Source organism: Copadichromis virginalis, linkage group LG16 (genome assembly GCF_057382275.1).
Source record: "Copadichromis virginalis isolate Kocher_CV1m ecotype Utaka linkage group LG16, C_Virginalis_male_GT1.1, whole genome shotgun sequence".
Lineage (NCBI taxonomy): Eukaryota > Metazoa > Chordata > Actinopteri > Cichliformes > Cichlidae > Copadichromis > Copadichromis virginalis.
The window spans coordinates 9,513,384-9,532,442 of record NC_140633.1 but is presented as its reverse complement, the minus strand read 5'-3'; the positions used below and the strand labels follow the sequence as shown (position 1 = coordinate 9,532,442).

The following is a 19,059-nucleotide window of genomic DNA, read 5'->3' as shown; positions in this document are numbered from 1 at the left end:
GAGATCTGATTTTGTAGGATATATACATCATATCTTTTAACCTGCACCTCTGTTTGGCAGTTTTAATTATTCTATATTTATTTCTTTTCCTAGGTCTTAACATTGGCCCGGTGGTGGCTGGGGTGATCGGGGCCAGGAAACCTCAGTACGACATCTGGGGGAACACTGTAAATGTGGCGAGTCGCATGGACAGCACAGGTGTACCAGAGAGAATCCAGGTAACAATTTTATATGTCCCGTCATTTAAATTCACACTGATGATTTTGTGTACTCAGATAATCAGTAAGTTATTTAAAATCAACTATAAAATTTGCATTCCATCAGTAAATTATTCTGAACTCCTTCCCTCCCACCTCCTTCAGTCTATTTTGGTGAAAAATTTGAAATTCATCCAGTGTGCATAAGCTCTGTAAAACCACACTTATCTGTCGACTGAAGGGAGGAAAAAAGGAGTGTATTCAAGGTAATGAAGAATGATCGTTAAAAATGGCCCTACTGGTTTTGCTTTATCAGATATTCAATCATTAAAGCTTAATAATTCAAAGCTAATATGAACACAGATTGAATTCTTTAATTTCATCCGATCTCTTTACAGTCCACCTTTTTGCAGGAAAAAGTGACAAAAGAGAAAATATGAGCTGCTGCTTCCTAATGAACACCAAATGGCTCCAAGCAGCATTTTATTAGTAAAGTTATGAGTTTCATTTTTGTAACTTTCTGTAACTTCTGCAGTTGTTTTTGTTGGAAACTTGTATTAAAACTCTAATAATAGAATATTTCCCAGTGGAGGTAGCCAAACTCATCGAGCCAATGACTATAAATCAGGGGAAAAGGCATAAGGAGTTAATACAAAATGTTATTGACAGAACTATGGCATCAGATGTGTTTATTACCACTAATTCAGGAAGAACAACACAGAGAACTGATTAGACACTCCATTGGTGATTTACAGATCACAAGACGTGTGCATAAACTATATAATTCCCCTCTCGCCCCTGTGGGCGGACTTTATCCTTCAAGCGCGAGTCCTCTACCAGAGGCCTGGGAGCTAGAGGGTCCAGCACAGTATCTTTGCTGCGCTTTTCTGGACAGAGATCTCTGATGTTGTTCCTGGGATCTGCTGGACGCCTAACTTGGGAGTCACTGCACCAAGTGCTCCGATTACCACTGGGACCACTGTTACCCTCACCCTCCACATCTTCTTGAGCCCTTCTCCAGCTTCTTGTGTTCCTTCTTCATGATATTGCTGTCATTCTGTATAGCTACATCTATCACTACAGCCGCCTTTGTCTGCTTGTCCACCACTACTATGTCCGGTTGGTTATCCATCACCAGTATCTGGAAGTCCCACAGGATCTTAGCTCGGTCATTCTCGACCACCCTAGAGGGCGTCTCCCATTTTGACCCTGGGACTTCCAGTCCATACAGATGTTCCTGTATACTTTGTCGATCACTTGGTTATGGCGTTCCATGTATGCCCTGCCTGCTAGCACCTTGCAACCTGCTGCTATGTGCTGGATTGTCTCAGGGGCATTATTACACAGCCTGCACCTGGGGTCTTGCCTGGTGTGGTAGACCCCAGCCTCTATGGATCAGAGTTTGTTCCTATGCTACCATGATTAGAGCCTCCAGAATGAAAGATAGTCCAGCTTTGTCCGGCCACTGGTAGGATTGCTTGATATAAGCCACTTCCTCTATCTGCCGATGGTACATACCGTGCAGGGGGTTGTCCTTCCATGATGTTTTTTCTTCTTGCTCCTCTTCTTTCTCATATTTCTGCTTCCTGAGGTATTCACTAAGCAGTCAGTTGTGGCCATCTTCCTGATGTACTCATGGATGTTTGTTGTGTCATCTAGGACTGCTTCATCAGTGCAGTCACCTTCTTCAGCCAGTAGGCATGAATCATGTTAGAGCCTGGTGCTTCTTACTGGACCTTTTCTTGGATCTCTGTCGCTGCCATGGATCCTGGATCCTGTTCGGGAAGGATGCTGTGGTCTGCTCTTAGAGCCACTAGCCACTGAGCATTGCCGTTATGGGTTGTGTCCTTCTCCCTTGAATGGTTCAGTGGAGTACAACTGGTTTATTCTCCTGCCTTCTAGCTCTCTGGTATACCTCTTCAAGTGGCTGGCCAAGGATGTGAGTCTTTGATTCGCAGTTTCCAAGGCTTCAGGTATCACTGCTGCCATGGTGATCATCAGTTTCAGTGACGGTAGCTACATTTCGCATCTTCTAGATGTACTCCAAGTAGTCTTGGTAATCGGCGGAGGGCCAGCTGCTCTTGCACTCCCAAGGAGCCAGACTTTCTTGCATGTTTCGTAATTTTCCAAGCTTTCTGAAGGTCTTTCAACATTTATCGTTGGACATTGGCTAATTTTTCACTCATTTTCAGATGAGTCCTTGTATCTGACCAGAGAAAGTTTTCTCTGTTGAGTACATAACACTGAGCTATGAATTGTTTAAGCATTAAAAAACAGCTAAGAATCAAGGTAAAATATTATCCTTGGGCACGTTTGATATTGAGACATGGATTGGTCTCCCCAGATTCCTGATCTCAACATTATTGATTATTTCCAATTTTCGTAGCAAAATATAAAGAGTTTAAGACAGCACTGTAGTCAAATTAAACTGGGTTCAACTTGACTGAAAGTTATTCTTTCTAGAAATTATGGTTCCATTAAACTCCATCTTAATCAATGACACAGCATGTTTGACTTTCAAGCTGTCAAATCATTGGTCACTAGGAGTTATTAGCAAAATAATGATAAATCTCAAAAATGCTGACCAGGGAATTAAATATTCCATTCTCCATCTGCCTTCAGGTGACCCCAGAATTGCACCAGGTACTGAGCTCTTATAACTACACACTGGAATACAGAGGAGTGGTCACAGTCAAGGGCAAAGGAGAGATGATGACCTACTTCCTCACCAGTGGACCTTCCAGCAGTTAACCCACACCAAGTGACAGACACATAGGGGGTTACACGCCTTACGACATACAAAGCAGGCTTAGGGTGGACTGAGATTGAACTTTTCTCACAGCACTGAACCCATCTCAAACCTGAGGCCATAAAGGATGAGGAAAATGTTCATCCCAACGCCCAGCCTGTGGGGGAGCCGATGAGTCGGAGAAGCCTCGCTACGAGTCAGCCGATGAGACCAAAGATGTCCAGTCAGAGCATAAAGACAGATTATTGGTCAGCTGTGCGAGTCTGGGTCCTGAAGGAAAAATGGTCAATAAGAAATTTGATTTGCTTCAATCAGCCGTAATTTTCCGATGGGTTTTTGGACACACCTGCGGGAGGACATAAGCTGCATTACCTCTTCTCTTTCGCTCTGCCTTGCTCCTGCTGAAGTATATACAGTATGTACATGTAAAACACAGACAGTTTTATGTGTATGTACAGAATTTCACGTATGGTTTGTAATACCTTTGGTCCATGTTGTGATGCAGGTATGAATCTCTCAAGTATGGACACTAAGCCAGCACTGCAGCACTATCCGTCCTTGTGTCATTATCTAATCACATCGGTAACTAACAGATTCATGGAGGAGATAGTCTTTATTGCTGAAGAGTGTGTCCTACAGGTAACCGGGTTTCCTGAGATTATATGAATTTCCTTTTATAACAGAAAGAAAACGCTGCACAGTGTTTACAGAAAGCTTCCCGCCAGATGTGCAATATCACAACCTCAGTAGTATCAACAGCATAATATATATATATATATATATATATATATATTCACAAACACATAAAACAAAGAGGATGTCAGTAAAGAGCTTTTTCTAATCTTTAACATTTTCTATTTTAACTTCGAAACACAAACCCTATGAGATATATTAAGATTCTATATTTTGTACATGAATATATATATTATACATATTCAGATATACATACTGTATAATTCATGTTGGGATTTCAGACGTCCTCACTGGTGTTGCCTGATGTTAGCACTGCATCACAGCTGATGTTCCGTTTAGCTTCAGCTCCCCCCAAATAGCCTCTTTTCTTGCCCTTTTCTCACAGCGAAAAGCAAGTCTTAAAACTGAGCAAGGCGGTACATTGAATGACGGACTAGAGGATGGAAATGCATCAGCCTTGGTGCTCAAAAGCCATTTCTTTTTGCACTCCAGTGCTTTCAGCCGTCCACCTTGTTGTGCTCTGCTCCCACAGCTCCCCACTCGCTTGCTCAATCAGATGGTACGACCCAATGAATGTCCGATGATCTCCGATGAGGCCTTTAACATGGACTCTGTACTGACAACGGTGATGATGCTCATCCTGTGGACAGGGACAGATAAGCACATGTGGACATGTGCACAATTATCTGCTGTTTTCTTTCCTTAACAGAGCAGTTCTCTTCAGTATTACATCTTTATTCAGCGTGTCATCAGACAAACTGACCTGGCTGGCTCATGGACTCAAGTGATTTTTAATGATGATATTACCAAATACTTCACCTGGTTTGGTTTGTTTTGTCACAGGAAAACGTAAATGGACAGAAAAATGTTTTCACCTGAGAATACTGAATCCAGAAAACTTCAGAACCAAGTTTAAAGGATAAGGCTAGAAAACTGTATATAAAAGATGGATGTAGGCATGCATGACGTCACCCATTGGTTTGTGAAGTATTGTTAAGCCTTGAGCTAACAGTTTAGAGGCCACTGGGGGTGGATCTCACTTAGAAACACCGCACGCTCATCTGGTTGTCAATCGCAAGGAAGATCATGCTCTGCTTTGTTCTCTTATTTGACTGTCAGTAGTCAATATCGTGCTGTATTTAGACACTTGAAGCTAGCAATCAAGACGAACTAATTAGGAAAACGCTTACAGAGGTCATAGATAACTGGAGCCTAGTAAGTGTCCTTCCAGATTTCTTCTTCCAGTAAAATCAAACTTGTTTTTGTAATCAGAGGAGTCGCCCCCTGCTGGCCATGAAAAGCATGTTTAAGGCACCTAAACTGCATTGGCTTCTATTTTCAGACCTGTGAAGCTATGTCCATATTTTATATAGAGTCATATTATTATAACTGTCAACTGATCTCATGAAAAGAGCAAAATTAACATTTTAAGTAATGCCTGCAATATTCTCTCCACTTGCATCTTGTGAAAACAAACTGAATTTGTGCGTGAAGTTATTTAAAACTTATTTGGTATGCTATGCAGATCAGTATTTACTTCACTGCGATGTTGTATGTATTAAGTGGACTCAAAATGAACTGCAGTCTATGGACTTCTATCTGAATAACTAGCCTCAGGTTCTATTTAAATCCTGCATATTAACCTCCTAAGACCCAAACTCTTCCACCGCATGCATTTTTAATTTCTCTTTGATATTTGGACATATTGGGGCCCGATGGATGTAAAAACAAAGAATTACTTTAATTTTTTACATTTATTTATTTTTTTTGCCTTATTTTTGTTTTTAAGAAAAATGAGAGCCACATAGGAGGATATTCATTTAAAATTTTGATAGAACAGTGACAGTGTAATGTCCTCGTAAGTGGATATCAGGCCCAAAATTCAGTATTTTGGTCTAAATAACCCAAAATGTGATGTCCACATATGTGGACGCCAGCTCCTAGGAGGTTAATAAATGTATTAATTTTAAACTGCTGTCAGAAAATAATTAATTTGGACACTTTCCATTAAAAAAATATTAATAAATTGATAGTTGAACTTGAAAAGATTATTTAAACTCACAGAAATGTGTTGTCAAATTCCGGCCAATCAGAGCTCTTCTACCACTCAGTGGGCGGATTTTCAGTTTACGGAAACTATAAATGTTTAAGCGGGAGTCAGATATTGTTGGCAGTCCCAGCAATAGTCCAACTTATTAAAAGATTTAAAAAAATATTGTTTAAAGAGGAGAGAATCAGTTACTTAGGACTAATATTTAATCTTTCAGTATGTATTGAGTAACACATGCAAATGAAACAATTTATTAACAAGTTAGACTTGTTTCACTCTATTAATTTATTTTAATTCAGACTTGAGGCACTCAGTAAGTGCCCATGATGATTATATGGAATAATTGCCTCACTAATCGTTGCTTTTGAACAACATCAGAATTTAGGTGGAAATTTGGTCGTTTCATGGGACTTTGTTGACCCAAAAATATTAGCACTAGCCTTATCCTTTGAATTTCATTCCTTTTTAAAGAGTAAATGGCACTATGATTCTGAGCCTGTGGAATGAAGGGGAAAAACCTGCACCTTCTCTGGCGTTTTTTTTTTTAAATCTTTGTTAATGTACTGTACTGCTGCAACCATTATCTTCACACACCCCGGCTAATACCTATAGGTGTCATTCCATATGATTCCAATTGGATGCACTGCCATTCTACACCCACGTCACCCCCCTCTTTCTACTGTTCACTGTGCATGAATGTGCCATTAGGGAACACGAGGGGCTTGGAGAGGCACAGACCAGAGATGAGGGGCGTGACTACAAGGTGCCTGAGTGGATCCATCTTTACAAAGTACAGCATTCTCATTCGCTTTTTATTTGACACGAGGTGGCCGTGTCTGTGACACAAATGGCTTCAGAGACAAAACTGTGGATTGTTTTTGTTGCCATGCTAAACATTATGCTGTTTTTTTATAGTAAAATAAACTGCTGAGAGGTTTCACAGGTACCCTGAGATCTGATTCTTGTTCATGTTCCGCTGTGCTGTCAGGTCTCTTATGGATCTAGATTGATGCTGGTGTTTACTTTGTGCAAGCTGTCGTTTTGGCACACAATACCAAAGCTACGGACTTAAATAAGAAACAAAAGTGACCAAATGTATGTGGACACGCTGTAGCTTGGAAAGGTGCATTGTCCAAAATATCACAGGCTGAGGAAGACTTTTTCCTCTTTCAGCAGCACAAAGCCAAAATCTATAAACAAAAGGTTTGTTTAAATGTGTGGAAAGCTCAGGTGTCTCCTCTGTTTTAACTGCACTCTATCCTGGGAGTCATTTTACATGTTCACGTAGCTCACCAACAGATGGCAGGAGCACTGCATGACAGGCTTTACGCATGAGGTCCTTTGTCTTCTTTTTTGTTATTACTGATTATTGTTTATATGACGGAGGACAAGGAGGAAAAATGCTAATCTCCTGATTAACGCTCTGCCCGTTACATTATCCGTCATGGTATTAATATCTGTATTTATAAGTCAAATCAGTGGCTATTATCTCCAACAGGAATCAGTTAAGATCTTGGTCACTCCTGCTGTGCATTTACATAGCAGTGCCAGACTGTAATCAAAACTGAAGCCTCCCAATTTAAACTGAGCACGCTCGGATAAAATAAGAATCGTCGTCGACTGTAATGCAGCAGCTGCAGGAACAACAGTGTTTCCTCTGCTTTTCTCCGGGAATTCAAACCCATGTTAGTGCAAACAAAATCTCCAGACTTAATGAATGTGACCTTTCTGAACAGCCAACCTGTTGGCCTCTAACTATGTGAGCGTTGCTACAATCACATCGTCACCACGCTGACATTCAAGTTCAAATTTGTGCAGGTCAGGCAGCACATATCTGTGAAAATGGGAGTACTTCCTGCTCAGGAGAAGCATCCCTGCTTTTTTGTTTTAAAACAAAAGTGATTTTTGTCTTCACAATTACTGCAACATGTACCAGATATCCCTGAATTTGGTATGAAACTGACAGTGCTATGATAAAAAAAAAAAGATATCATTGTAATGGAAATGTTTTTTAATGTTCGGTGTTCCACAGCTTTGCTCATGTTTCAAATTGAGGACCAGATCACATCATGATGTGCACGTGCAACACACACAAAAATGGCCAATATGGAGCTACTAAGACTGGCTTAAAACTAGCGTTCCAACACATTTACCCCATCAAATCAAATCAATGTTTTCCACATTTCATAACTTTAACATTTAACAAGATTTTGTATTCTAATCATAACAGGTCTCTAGTGTCAAATAAATTCAAAGTTTAGATTAGAAAATTCCATTTAAAGACCTGTAAATGATCACATTCATGTTCCACACTTGGATTACTTAAATCTTTGACTTTCAAGTTTCCTATTTTACAGCACACACCCACACAACACGTTTACTGCTGTGGAAAACATTTGAACAATCTAGAAGTTTGCGAATCACATTTCAGTTCCAATCAAGTCTGAGCCGTAGGGTAAAAAAAAAAAAGGAGCTATTAGGTCATGTAGGTGTGGCACCCGATGCTGGAAAGCAGAGAACATTCAGATGATGAATCACATGAGAATGAAGTGTTACAGCAGTCTCTGGACAGAACAATAGTGCAGATGCCAGATGGACGTGAAAGCAAAGCTGCGTACGCATCTATACTCTGATTCATTTTTCACTTCTTCCTGTGAGACAGGGATCATCCAAAATAAATAAAAAATGTAAATTAAAAAGGAAAAACGTCATGACAGCCTCGGCACAACTGAAACTGCTCATGGAGAGAAAAAAGAAAAACACAACTCAATTCTCTCCCCTTCTCGTTTTGTTTGCTGTTAGTTGTTGGGATGATGCAGGAACGCCGGGAAATCACTCCATAAATCCCCGATGACGATAAATATGGCATCTTTGTGTCATAATCGTGTTAAATGTGAACACTGCCAATATCCTTGATACAGGCTAAATGTGAAAGATGAGTTTTTGTTTTTTTCCTTCTTGTTTTTGTTTTTAGAAATGGCAGCCAAGTCTGAACTGAGGGGCTCGGTGGGAGGGGAAAATTAAAAAAAAAACAGGCCAGAGGCTGTTCAGATGATACAGGCCGCCTCTGGCTTTGACAACGCAGCTATGCATCTATACCGCTGCCAACACAGACCTGTTTATTAACACAGTCACTTGACACTGGCATATGCTTGAGGCTGTGTAGGCGAGGAAGTAGGGTACGAATGCAAACAGCCTGTTTGCGTCGGCTGAAACAGGAGCTACTTTGCGACTAAAAAAAGACACAAGTGTACATAAAAGTGGAGCGATCACCAAGCAAAATTCATAAAATCTGGAGAATTCTTCGTCAGAGAAATCAGTCGGTAAATAAATACGCAGAATGGTCTAAACGATGACAAACACTTACGAAATAAGATACGAGGACACACACGTGCAGAAGGCAGCGTTGCATAGTTTTAAACCATGACTGAAACCAGTCGTGCACCTGATGGAGAACCAGTGGGTTTACATAGAAGATGAAAAATAACTGAACAAGTAACTGAAGTTCATGTGATTGTTTAGCCGATGCATTTGGCAGCGAGTGGCGTCGCTTTCAATACTTGGTGCTTGCAGAGGGAGCAAAACTGCATCCGTCCTGCAGGTGGGATGGATGCACTGAAAGGAAGTTGAAAATTGTTATCGGGCAGTGGCTTCCCAGTAAGGTCCATAAATGATTCAAGCTGCAGCAGAGTCCAAACTGAGATCTGTTCACAGCTGCTGGGGTTTATTGAACAGGGCTACCGCGCTGCTGCGAGATCGCTTTTGGCTTTTCTCACTGAATCGAGATGCTTGGTTTTTTGTTTTTTGTCTCTATTTTGTTTCCAGTATTTTCAGACTACAGGTCCATTTATCCTTTGAGTTTCAGATCTTTTTTTGTCAGACATTGTAGTCCGGTGCTTTGCCGAGCGGTTGCCTCAGTCTGATCTGCAGGGTCATGAAGGCGCCCACCGCCACGTGAAAGAGGATCTGCCAGATGTTCCTCAATTCGTACAAATACATGTTGGAAAGACAGATGAGTGCAAAGGCCAGGAAGGACTTGCTGTTCCTCCAGACTGAGAAGTAGGCAAACAGGTAGCACTGAAAGGAGAAAGACAGAGAGCGTGAACGATGCGCAGACCACATGACCGGCGGGGATGTTTTTCATAAGAAATCCCATTTGATGTCTCTGTGCCCATCACTGTGTCTACCAGTCTGCGGTGATCCATTTAGTATCAGGAGCTGCACAAAAAAAGCTGAGCAAAATCTTTTAGAGAAGGTACTGGAACGAAAGGCACTGAGCTTTTGCTAATGTGTAGCTGACAAGCTGCTGAGCTATAAAGTGCAGGGCTGTTAGTCAGCCAGTGATGGGCTCCCCTTACCGCAGACTATCACTTACCTGATACAGACAGGCCGCTGTGCCGAGGAAGAAGGCAATCACGTAATTAAAGTCTTCATCATCATTCTGCAGACACAGAGAAAATGCTTGGGTTTTTTTGTTGTTTTTTGAAGCGCTAGTCATTTATGTAGGGATAAAAAAAAGAAACCAATATGACAAGAACATGTTGAGGTATCTTTATTCATGCATTTCATGTACTGTGATCTAATCTAGTTCATAGAGTGTGATGTGACAGGTGCTCTATCAAGGGACACAATGGCAGGCATGTGGTAGTGACGTGAGCCCAGACAGACCATAATCAGTCATAAGTTTATGTTAGTCAGGAGATATTAGTGGCTCATGACGTCAAAGTTGAGGCAGGCAGATAATTAGTAAACTGGGATGATGTTTACAGTGAAGTCTTTGCCATCATTTTCTCTTTAGAATAAATCCCACCACCTTTAAAGTCTGCGTTTCCTGACTACCTGATTGCTTTTCTGTGACGGACCTACATTCCCAGCCCTCGGGAATTCATTCGTCCTCTTAAGTTTCTTGCTACAAATAAAACTGACAGCTAAAAGTATCAAACTAGAACCAGCCTTGCATTGAGCATTCATTTCCCTTTAAGAGAAACTGAATCTGAGAGTCGTTTCTAGAATGCCCTCACCTGCAGTATGCTCTCTATAGCGTGGACCCCTCGCAGCAGGTTCAGCCCCCCACAGAGGATGCTCAGCACACAGGATACGATTCCCGGGAGAGTCACCGGCTCCAGCATCTGCGTGGGAGCTGTAAGAGAACAAGGACGCAGGTCTCGGATAAATCTGCTTTCCGAAGAACAACAAAGCAACTAGATTTGACAAAATTTCATTTATATATATACACATGTAAAAGCTATTATGTGCAGGACAAAGGGAATAAATCCCTGAATGGCAAAGATAAGCCAAGAATGTGCTGTTCTCAAATCTCACTTTCAAAACATTAAAGAATTAATGTGTCACTATTATCAGATTAGCATACTTCATCCCTCAGGATAAAATGATTTATGTTCTCAGAAAAACAAGACACTGGGAAGGTCCGCGGAGAGTGAGCAGAGCGTGGAGAGCTGCTCTCTCGGATGTCAGGGGGAAACACAACAGCTACAAGTGACCCGAGGTGGCATCGCTTAGCTTGGGGCAACTGAGGTGTGACAGTGGGGAAAAGGGGTTGTTTTTGTGGACGATGTAAAGAGCACGGGGTCTGAGCTACGACGAAGCAACAGCGGAATGGATTCATTTTGAAAATGACTATCTCATCACACAGTCTCTCTCTGCCCTTTATAATCCACCAGAAAGTAACCATTTCAAATTTAAGCAGCTGAATGACTTCTGCTGCGGATGTTTTGTTTTTTTCTTTCAATAAATATTTCAATATTTAGGGCTTAAATGAGACTTTGTAATTAAGAAATGTCTTTGTTAATCCACTGAAGATACAGGAAAATACGGCGATGAGGAATCATTTTGGTTCTGAACTGCATATTAATACATTTTAATAAAAGCAAAAGAGGCGAGAACAAACAGCTCAAAAAGCAAAAGGGACTAGGATCCTGTGGAGAGGCCCTGGGTCCAGGGAAATGTGTTTATCACAGAAAAACGTGCGTCCATGGCAGGTAGAGCTGGGCGATAGAACGATAACGATATGTATCGCGATATAACTTTTACTCGATAGAGAAATTAAGCTATCGCGATAGACCTCGCCGCTCTTGTCCTCTTAAAAAAAAAAAAAAAAAAAAGGTCAGCCAATCCAAATTAAGTAGCGCAGAGCCGAACCAATCACAGCCGCAGCGTCACGTCGCGTGACTTGTTACGTACAGCACAAATGCCAAGCCGCACGTGTGTTTGTTTGGGAAGCAGCCAGCGGGTAATGGAGGAAATGAGTGTGCCGACTAGAAAAATCAACCGAGCGTGACCGAAGAGAAAACAGATGATGGTTCCAATGCCGGAGAGATTGTTGAACGGAAGAGCCAAAGAAGTTCCGTAGTGTGAAGGTATTTCGGCTATTTCAAGTCTGACAAAAAACAGAGTAGCGTGCACTGTAAATGTGCCGAAAGCAAGTCTGGAAATACAATAAACTGGTGCATGCGTCACACTGTGCGCCACGTTATTGTTTCAGTGAAATGAATTTCTACAATACTGTTACTGTTAATTCTACTCTCTGCAGTGTTTAAATGCTTACATATACACACAGTTACTGTCCCTCCACACATACGACTCGGTTCTGCTTCTATGCCCCAGCTTTGTTTACTTTTTCCCACCGAGGCTTCTAGACTTCTGATTGGCCAACATTTCTGCACGGTTAGGAATCTAGCGCCACCTGCTGCTTTGGCATGTTCATAGCAGCGTTTTCCTTCATTTCTCCCTTTATGTGTGGACGGGATTATTTTTTAAAACGAAAACGGAAAATCTCCGTTTTCAAAAATACCCGTGTACGTGTGGACGTAGCCTCAGTCTCTGACTGGAAGCGCTAATTCGTCATTCGGCTTTTGTCAGACTAAAGTAACTGTTACAACTGTTTGAAAAGCTCAGCTATACAACAAGGAGAGATTGAGAATTTCCTTTTAGTTCTCAGTTTATTTGATACTGACAAAAGTTAGTCAGTTTTGTCTGTTCTTCTGTAAAACAAACTAAGATTTATTTTTAGAATTAATATTTTGTTTCTAAGTGGAATTGACAATTTAGTCGTCTGTTTCGTTTGTTCTATTTTGAAACTTAAACGCTTTAGCGGCTGCCTTTTGTGTAGTTTGCAATATTTGCCTTTATTTATCTGAAAAAGTCTCATGTTCCTTAAGTACATCTACCCTGTTGAACTTATTATGGGAAATAAATATTTAAATAAAAACAAGCTGCTGATTATTTCACATTTTACTTGTGAGCAACGGCACATTTAAATCTTACAAATATAGTTATTTGGCTTATATCGTGATAGATATCGTTATCGCCTGAAATGAAAAAAAAATATCGTGATATGAAAAAATCTCATTTCGCCCAGCTCTAATGGCAGGGGTATAAAACTTGCTCTGAACTCTGGGGTTAATATTTCTGATTTGTCCAAAAAACCTCGATAAAGGATAAAAAAAAACAGATGCTTCCTGAGGCATTTTGTTTAGGTTGAAATGAGCAAGCAAAACAGAGCAACGCATATCAACTTGAAGTCTTCATCAGAGTCTGCTTTGAAAGTCTTTAAAGCCATGTAGCACTTCCTGTTTTCCTTTTCCAGGAACATTTTGAGGGAAAAGCAACTATGTACATCATGTCACAGTCTTGTGGTCAATACCATCAATGTTAAGAATGAAAAATTAATACAAATAATAAGATTAAATATCTAAATTTAATGTACATGCACACCCTGTATATATATTTATGCACATGAATAAATGCATCTTTAAATGCTGTACGTATATAAATTCATTACAAGCCTCTCTCATACTTTGCACGCATACGTGTGCAGCTTATGTCCTACCTATGCCCTTGTACTTTGAAGGTGCGTGCACTGAGAATCCATTGATAGCCCGCAGGTCCTCAGGGGAGAGCTGGTAGGGCGGTCGCAGCTTGATCTCTGTCTGCATGTCAGCCAGGTTGATCTTGGTGGACAGGGAACGAGGGTTATTGTAGCGCTGTTTGGTCTTCTGGATGAAGGTGTCTGAGGGATAACAGTCAGCACAACAAAGAGCTGATTAATAATACAAAGAGCAAAGCCGGGCAGAACCAAATGCACCCTTTGTGTGACACAGCAAGATGCTGTTAATGTGGAAGTGGAAAATGATTTCTGAATAAACAAAAACATTTTCGATCAACAATAGACAGAAACACTGCATATCACATATTACATAACAAAAATGCTATTTCATACGCTGGGCCAGTGTCTCAGTTTTACTGTCCACAAAAACAATGTTTTATATGTAAACCTAATTTAGTCTATTAATTATATTTAAAATTGTTTATTCATGTCTTTATGTTTATTTACATCTGTAAAATACTGTTACCAAAGCTCTGAAGTAAATCTAGTTGAGTAGGCTCCATGCTGCCCTGTAGACTCACCCCTGCGTCCTGCAGGTATGGCTGTGACAGAAAGTAGGTCAGCTGCTGGCAGCCTGCAGCGCAGTGGCCAAATGTAAAGATCATAACAAACTGAGCTGACAGTTTATGTGAATACAGACAGCTTTTCTTAAAACTGCTATTTTGTCTCTGTGCAACTCAAACATCGGTGGATAAGATCATACTTAAGTTTGTTCTCCCCGCGGTGGGGGGGACGGTGGGGGGGACTATGTAATCAGTTTTGTTTGTTTGTCTATTTGTTAGTTGTCTCGCATCCAAGTTTTTTAAATGATCATTTTCAAATTTTGTTTGATGGTTGACACCAATAACAGCTCGAGCTCATTTCATTTTGGTGAGATTGGTTTTCGTTGTTGTAATTGGGAGTAATATGTGAGGCCCGTCCTCAAAAGCCTCTTTAAAACGACGGCAAGGAAAAAACCTTTTAGGTAACGATGACTGATGTAGTGCTTTTGTTTCGCAGGTGAAGTCATAAGTAGGTTTGGTAGGTTAACTATCCAATCAACTAGCATAAAATACTTTTTGACTAGTCCCAGGCCATCAAACTCTCTTTTTTGTATCTGAAATTTACTGACTGTGACCCCGTATTGTAAAATTTGTGCACTACCCAGGAGAAACTTTAAAAACTGAATATTGTAAAGAATGAGGCCAATTTTACATCTGATAGGTACCATCAGACATGGCACCCGTTTTAATTTGAAAAGCTGACATCATATTTCCCACATGGTCGTTTCGGCTGAAACACACAGTTCCACGGACTCACCAAATTCGATGAAGGAGTAGGGCCGCATGGCACTCTCGATCCGTTTGGTGTCATAGGTGACAATAAACTCCTTCTGTAGCTCATCCAGGAAGCAGAAGGCCAAAACATTGGGATAACTTGCAGTGCATACCATCAGGTATCCAACGCCCAGCGAGCTCGTAAAACTGAAACACACAAACACAAATATTATTGCTCTAATGCAGCGCGCCACTCTTCCTCTCGACAGAAACCCTGGGAATCTGTAATTAGGACACAAAGCTATATCCAGGGACACAAAGGCATTTCTGACTTCTGCAGGTTGCAGCTCTAAACACAGAGCAAACACAATTTAAGCGCATCTCTGCTTCAACGCCACACTTTCACAGTTAATTTAACACAATGGCTCGCATCCAAATCCACCTCTGCAGAAACAACTATGTGCTGGCCTTGCAGTGTTAATTGATACACTAAGTGCAAATTAAATTCCCCAAACACAAAGACGTTCACATTACCAGAATAGCTCGGAGCGCATCTGAATGGATATGAAACCTGAATGTCAATAAAGAGTTGAGACTAATATGATGATTATCATGGAAAGAAAAACTCGCGGTGTTGACGATATCTGAGGAATGAGAGTCAATCTGATCTGAGTAGCCACATACATACGCATCAGAAATTGAAGCAAATGACTCACGTTTAAGGGTGGGATGGAGGCGGGCCCCTTACCCACAATTTGAATTGATGGATTCATTTTTATTGTGCCCTTTAGTTTCACAAGCTGCTGGTGCATATATAATAAACACTGAATTGAACCTGTTGCAATGTGCTTTACAATAAACCCCTGGACGAATACGTTTACCAATATCTGTCTCGGAGCTGCCTGACTGTGCCTATAAAACCTCACCGAATATTAGAAAATAAATCATAACCACTGTGGGTAACAGCTAAAATAAAACTGGATTAAATCCCACGATATAACTGATGATTCATAACTGTGATTTACAGTGCGAGTATGTTCAAATATTACAGAAGTAAACTAGTCCCTAAATTGCTTCCAGTGATGTGCATTCTCTAAATCACTGTGTAAAACTTGGGGCATTAAGCAAGCGAGCCGATGTTCTAAAACCTCCTGGATTAAATCTGCTGAAAAAGGAATTTCATCTAGCTTTCACAATAGGGCTGAACGATATATCGCATTTGCGATAATATCGCGACATGATCAAGTGCAATTTTCTAACCGCAAAGGCTGCGATTATACTCTGGACATGTCCAAATTCATGGGCTGCATCCTCCTGAGGCCGCATTTGTAGACCGATTACGTCACAGCGACGCGCCGAAGGCTGTCCAAATTACTACCATATCCCAGAATTCATAAGCGCGGCCCAGCCAAACTCCAGTTTCCAGCAATGGCGGCCGCTACTAAGTTTTAAAATTACTCATACTAATCTTTCTGGGTCACAAAATAAACTTTTAACATATTTTCAGGCGAGAAAGTAGTTGTGTAAACATCAAATATCTGCTCGGTTTATCAAGATATCCCATATTTGCAAAAATGCTTCGACGTTTTCAGAGGCGTCTGCTACCCACCAGCTCGACAGCTAGCCGGGAGCTCGAGGGTTACTGATGCGGCCGAGAGCGGCACAACTCCCGGCACATCATTTTCAGATCACCGCGGAGTTTCGCTGCTCGGGTTAAACGTAATATATAAGTCACTTAGACAACCTAAAAATGTTATTGTTGGGCTTTTTTCAGTGTTTTGTTTGTTCGTGAGTAAATCGGTTTGGCTGAGATTAAAGTTATTAGATTAGATAAAATAAAACTTTATTAATCCCCCGGGTGGGTTCCTCCTTGGTTTTCACACAGCTGACTAAACGTCAAACAGAAAACTTATTAAACAGAAGTATGAGACAGTCGAGAATTTACACCAGTGTCTGGTTATATTTTAGATAGCAAGAAGCAGACGGCCGAGTTTATTAAACTCCACCGAGACAGCGGTGACGCTAATCAGAACTAGACCGTCCAATTTCACGCCTTTAAACTTTAAAGGCGTGTTTGTGTGTGTGTTTATACAATTGCTATTATGTTTGCACTTTATGTGTAATGTTACTGACTGCAGAGATCAGTAAGATGTGTGTATTTTTTATTTATTAGTTTTATTTATTTAATATTATTTTTTAATTGAATGACTGTCTAGTAGTTCACAGATGTCGAAAAACTGAGTGTGGTAAAGCCACTGATTTTTTTTATGTATATTTCTGCAATCTGCACATTGTACTGACTTTCATTTTAATGTTTACACCAGGGTTCCTTGTCAGCACTTTATGCTCAGATGTTTGTAAGCTAAAAATAAACTATTGTGTATGTTCAAATATACTGTTGTGATTGAAGAAGTTAAATAAAAATGTCAGTCATCAATTCATGCATCACCTCATGTCATCATAACAGAGGTCTGTCTTCCAGGAAAGAACAGTTTAAAATTAATGTAATATAGTATTGGCCATACTATATGATGTATTGCTTGTCTTTGTTTAATAATACAGAAGACAAAGACCTTAAAAAATAATCGCATATCGCATTGCAATCGCAATATTGGGGCAAAAAATCGCAATTAGATTATTTTCCATAATCGTTCAGCCCTATTTCACAACACACAAATATTACAGACATGACAAGGGCCACTGAAGAACCGGGAATATCACAGGACAGATTAACCGGTGACTTTAAACGCCGCCTCTTTCATTTTGAACTTCAGCAGCCTTTAGACGTCCGCACTCCTCAGAAGCTTCGAGCTCTCGCTGATTAAAGAGACGTATCAAAAGGAGACTCTGTGGTTGTTGAAAGGTATAGCCGGCCCATTGATGGTTGGCGGTGAGGTTCTCTAAGGTCATGTCCTCTGTCGTAATAAGACTAATTAGCTTTTAACAAACAATGCTTGAGAGTTTCAAAGCCATTCCCTAAGCACAAGCAGAGCTTTCAGGAACCGTCTGACACCTCAAATGAAGCCCGAGCTGTCAAATCGCTCAAATTTAAACGCTTTTTCTGTATTTTCTTTAACCACATGTGTGTTAGAGGGGTCAGAAAGAAAGCAGTAAAACTGTCAACAGCAGGCTATTTCACCACCCATGGGTCATTAAAAATGCATTGTCTAGATTTTGGTTTTATACCGGGAATTGAAGATACACTGAGTGAATGCAGATGCTTAAAAATGCGCGAATATTTCAGCCCTTGTCCAAAAGAGGTTTTAGTCAAAATCGAAGGAAAAACTAACCCTACACCTTTAAACTGATATTATCTTACTCAAGCCAAACAGACCTTTTTTACACCAAAACGGCCCATTTGAAACATGTTAATACCAAAAGTTATTTAACATTTAACAGAGCAGAATAACTGGATCTTTTGCTAAGAGTAAAGACCTACTTGATGTTGTATGGTCCAGTCCTAAGTGTGCAGCGGTCAGGAAACTGGCCGAGTTTCTTGGAGAGACCTTTGAGGAGCCTCTTTGTTTCCTGAAGCTCTTTGTCCTGCTCATAATCAGTGGATGCTGAGAGAGGCAGGCCGTCCCCGACTCGGACCACAGAGGCAAACAACACCATCGACATCTTACAGCTCTGGCAGTCTTGCTGAAGGCCTGCAAACGAGGGAGATGGCACAGATCTGTGAGTGCAGCAAGGAAATGTTCTGCTTTTTCATCATTGAACTTGGGATTTTGATGTGTTGACAAAGCTTTATAGATTTCATGACAATTTAGACTAAATGACTAATACTTCAGTAAAAGAAACAATGAAAATTATATTAAGTTGCAACTCAGTCTTTGGTCACAGCATTGCTTTCCATTTATCACTCTACAAAGGGCAGAAAAAAAATCAGTTCCTTATTAAATTCTCAAATATCAGGTTTTTGTAAATGTACAATGTTTTGGGAGGTTTAATAACAAACTGAGATGAACACACCGAGCACTCAGACACTGACTGTTTTCCTCTCAGGATAATATAGATTACTGTGGTGACCTCTAACCTCACTTGATTGCTTAATGGATAATGTCTGCACACTCATCTATCTGAACATGAAATATTTAACAGTTTGTTTTAGTATTCAAGCTACAACAGTGCAATTAGTTATTTATATAGATATATATATATTTTTTAAACTAACTAATTTTTTTAGCATTCAAAATCTCCGATCACTG

At 40.5% G+C, this 19,059-nt stretch overlaps 2 protein-coding genes across 5 annotated transcripts in view; one reads left to right on the top strand and one right to left on the bottom strand.

Annotated features, from left to right (window-relative positions):
- adcy5 (adenylate cyclase 5) overlaps nucleotides 1–6,635 on the top strand; it is a 95,678-nt gene extending 89,043 nt beyond the window's left edge. For both annotated transcript variants that reach the window (XM_085435178.1, XM_085435177.1), the window contains exons 20-21: nucleotides 94–218; nucleotides 2,820–6,635. In XM_085435178.1, coding sequence (XP_085291304.1) covers nucleotides 94–218; nucleotides 2,820–2,948 — 254 coding nt within the window. In that variant the 3' untranslated portion in view covers nucleotides 2,949–6,635. The remainder of the gene's footprint in view (nucleotides 1–93; nucleotides 219–2,819) is intronic.
- Nucleotides 3,540–19,059, bottom strand: part of sec22a (SEC22 homolog A, vesicle trafficking protein) — a 17,181-nt gene continuing 1,661 nt past the window's right edge. For 2 of the 3 annotated variants that reach the window (XM_085435179.1, XM_085435180.1), the window contains exons 2-7: nucleotides 18,291–18,501; nucleotides 14,895–15,058; nucleotides 13,539–13,718; nucleotides 10,711–10,829; nucleotides 10,065–10,130; nucleotides 9,397–9,766 (exon numbers count right to left, since the gene is read on the bottom strand). In XM_085435179.1, the coding sequence (XP_085291305.1) occupies nucleotides 9,566–9,766; nucleotides 10,065–10,130; nucleotides 10,711–10,829; nucleotides 13,539–13,718; nucleotides 14,895–15,058; nucleotides 18,291–18,472 (912 nt within the window). In that variant the 5' untranslated portion in view covers nucleotides 18,473–18,501 and the 3' untranslated portion in view covers nucleotides 9,397–9,565. Of the gene's footprint in view, nucleotides 4,280–9,396; nucleotides 9,767–10,064; nucleotides 10,131–10,710; nucleotides 10,830–13,538; nucleotides 13,719–14,894; nucleotides 15,059–18,290; nucleotides 18,502–19,059 lie in introns of those variants that run through there. The other variant, XM_085435181.1, reaches the window with a different exon arrangement.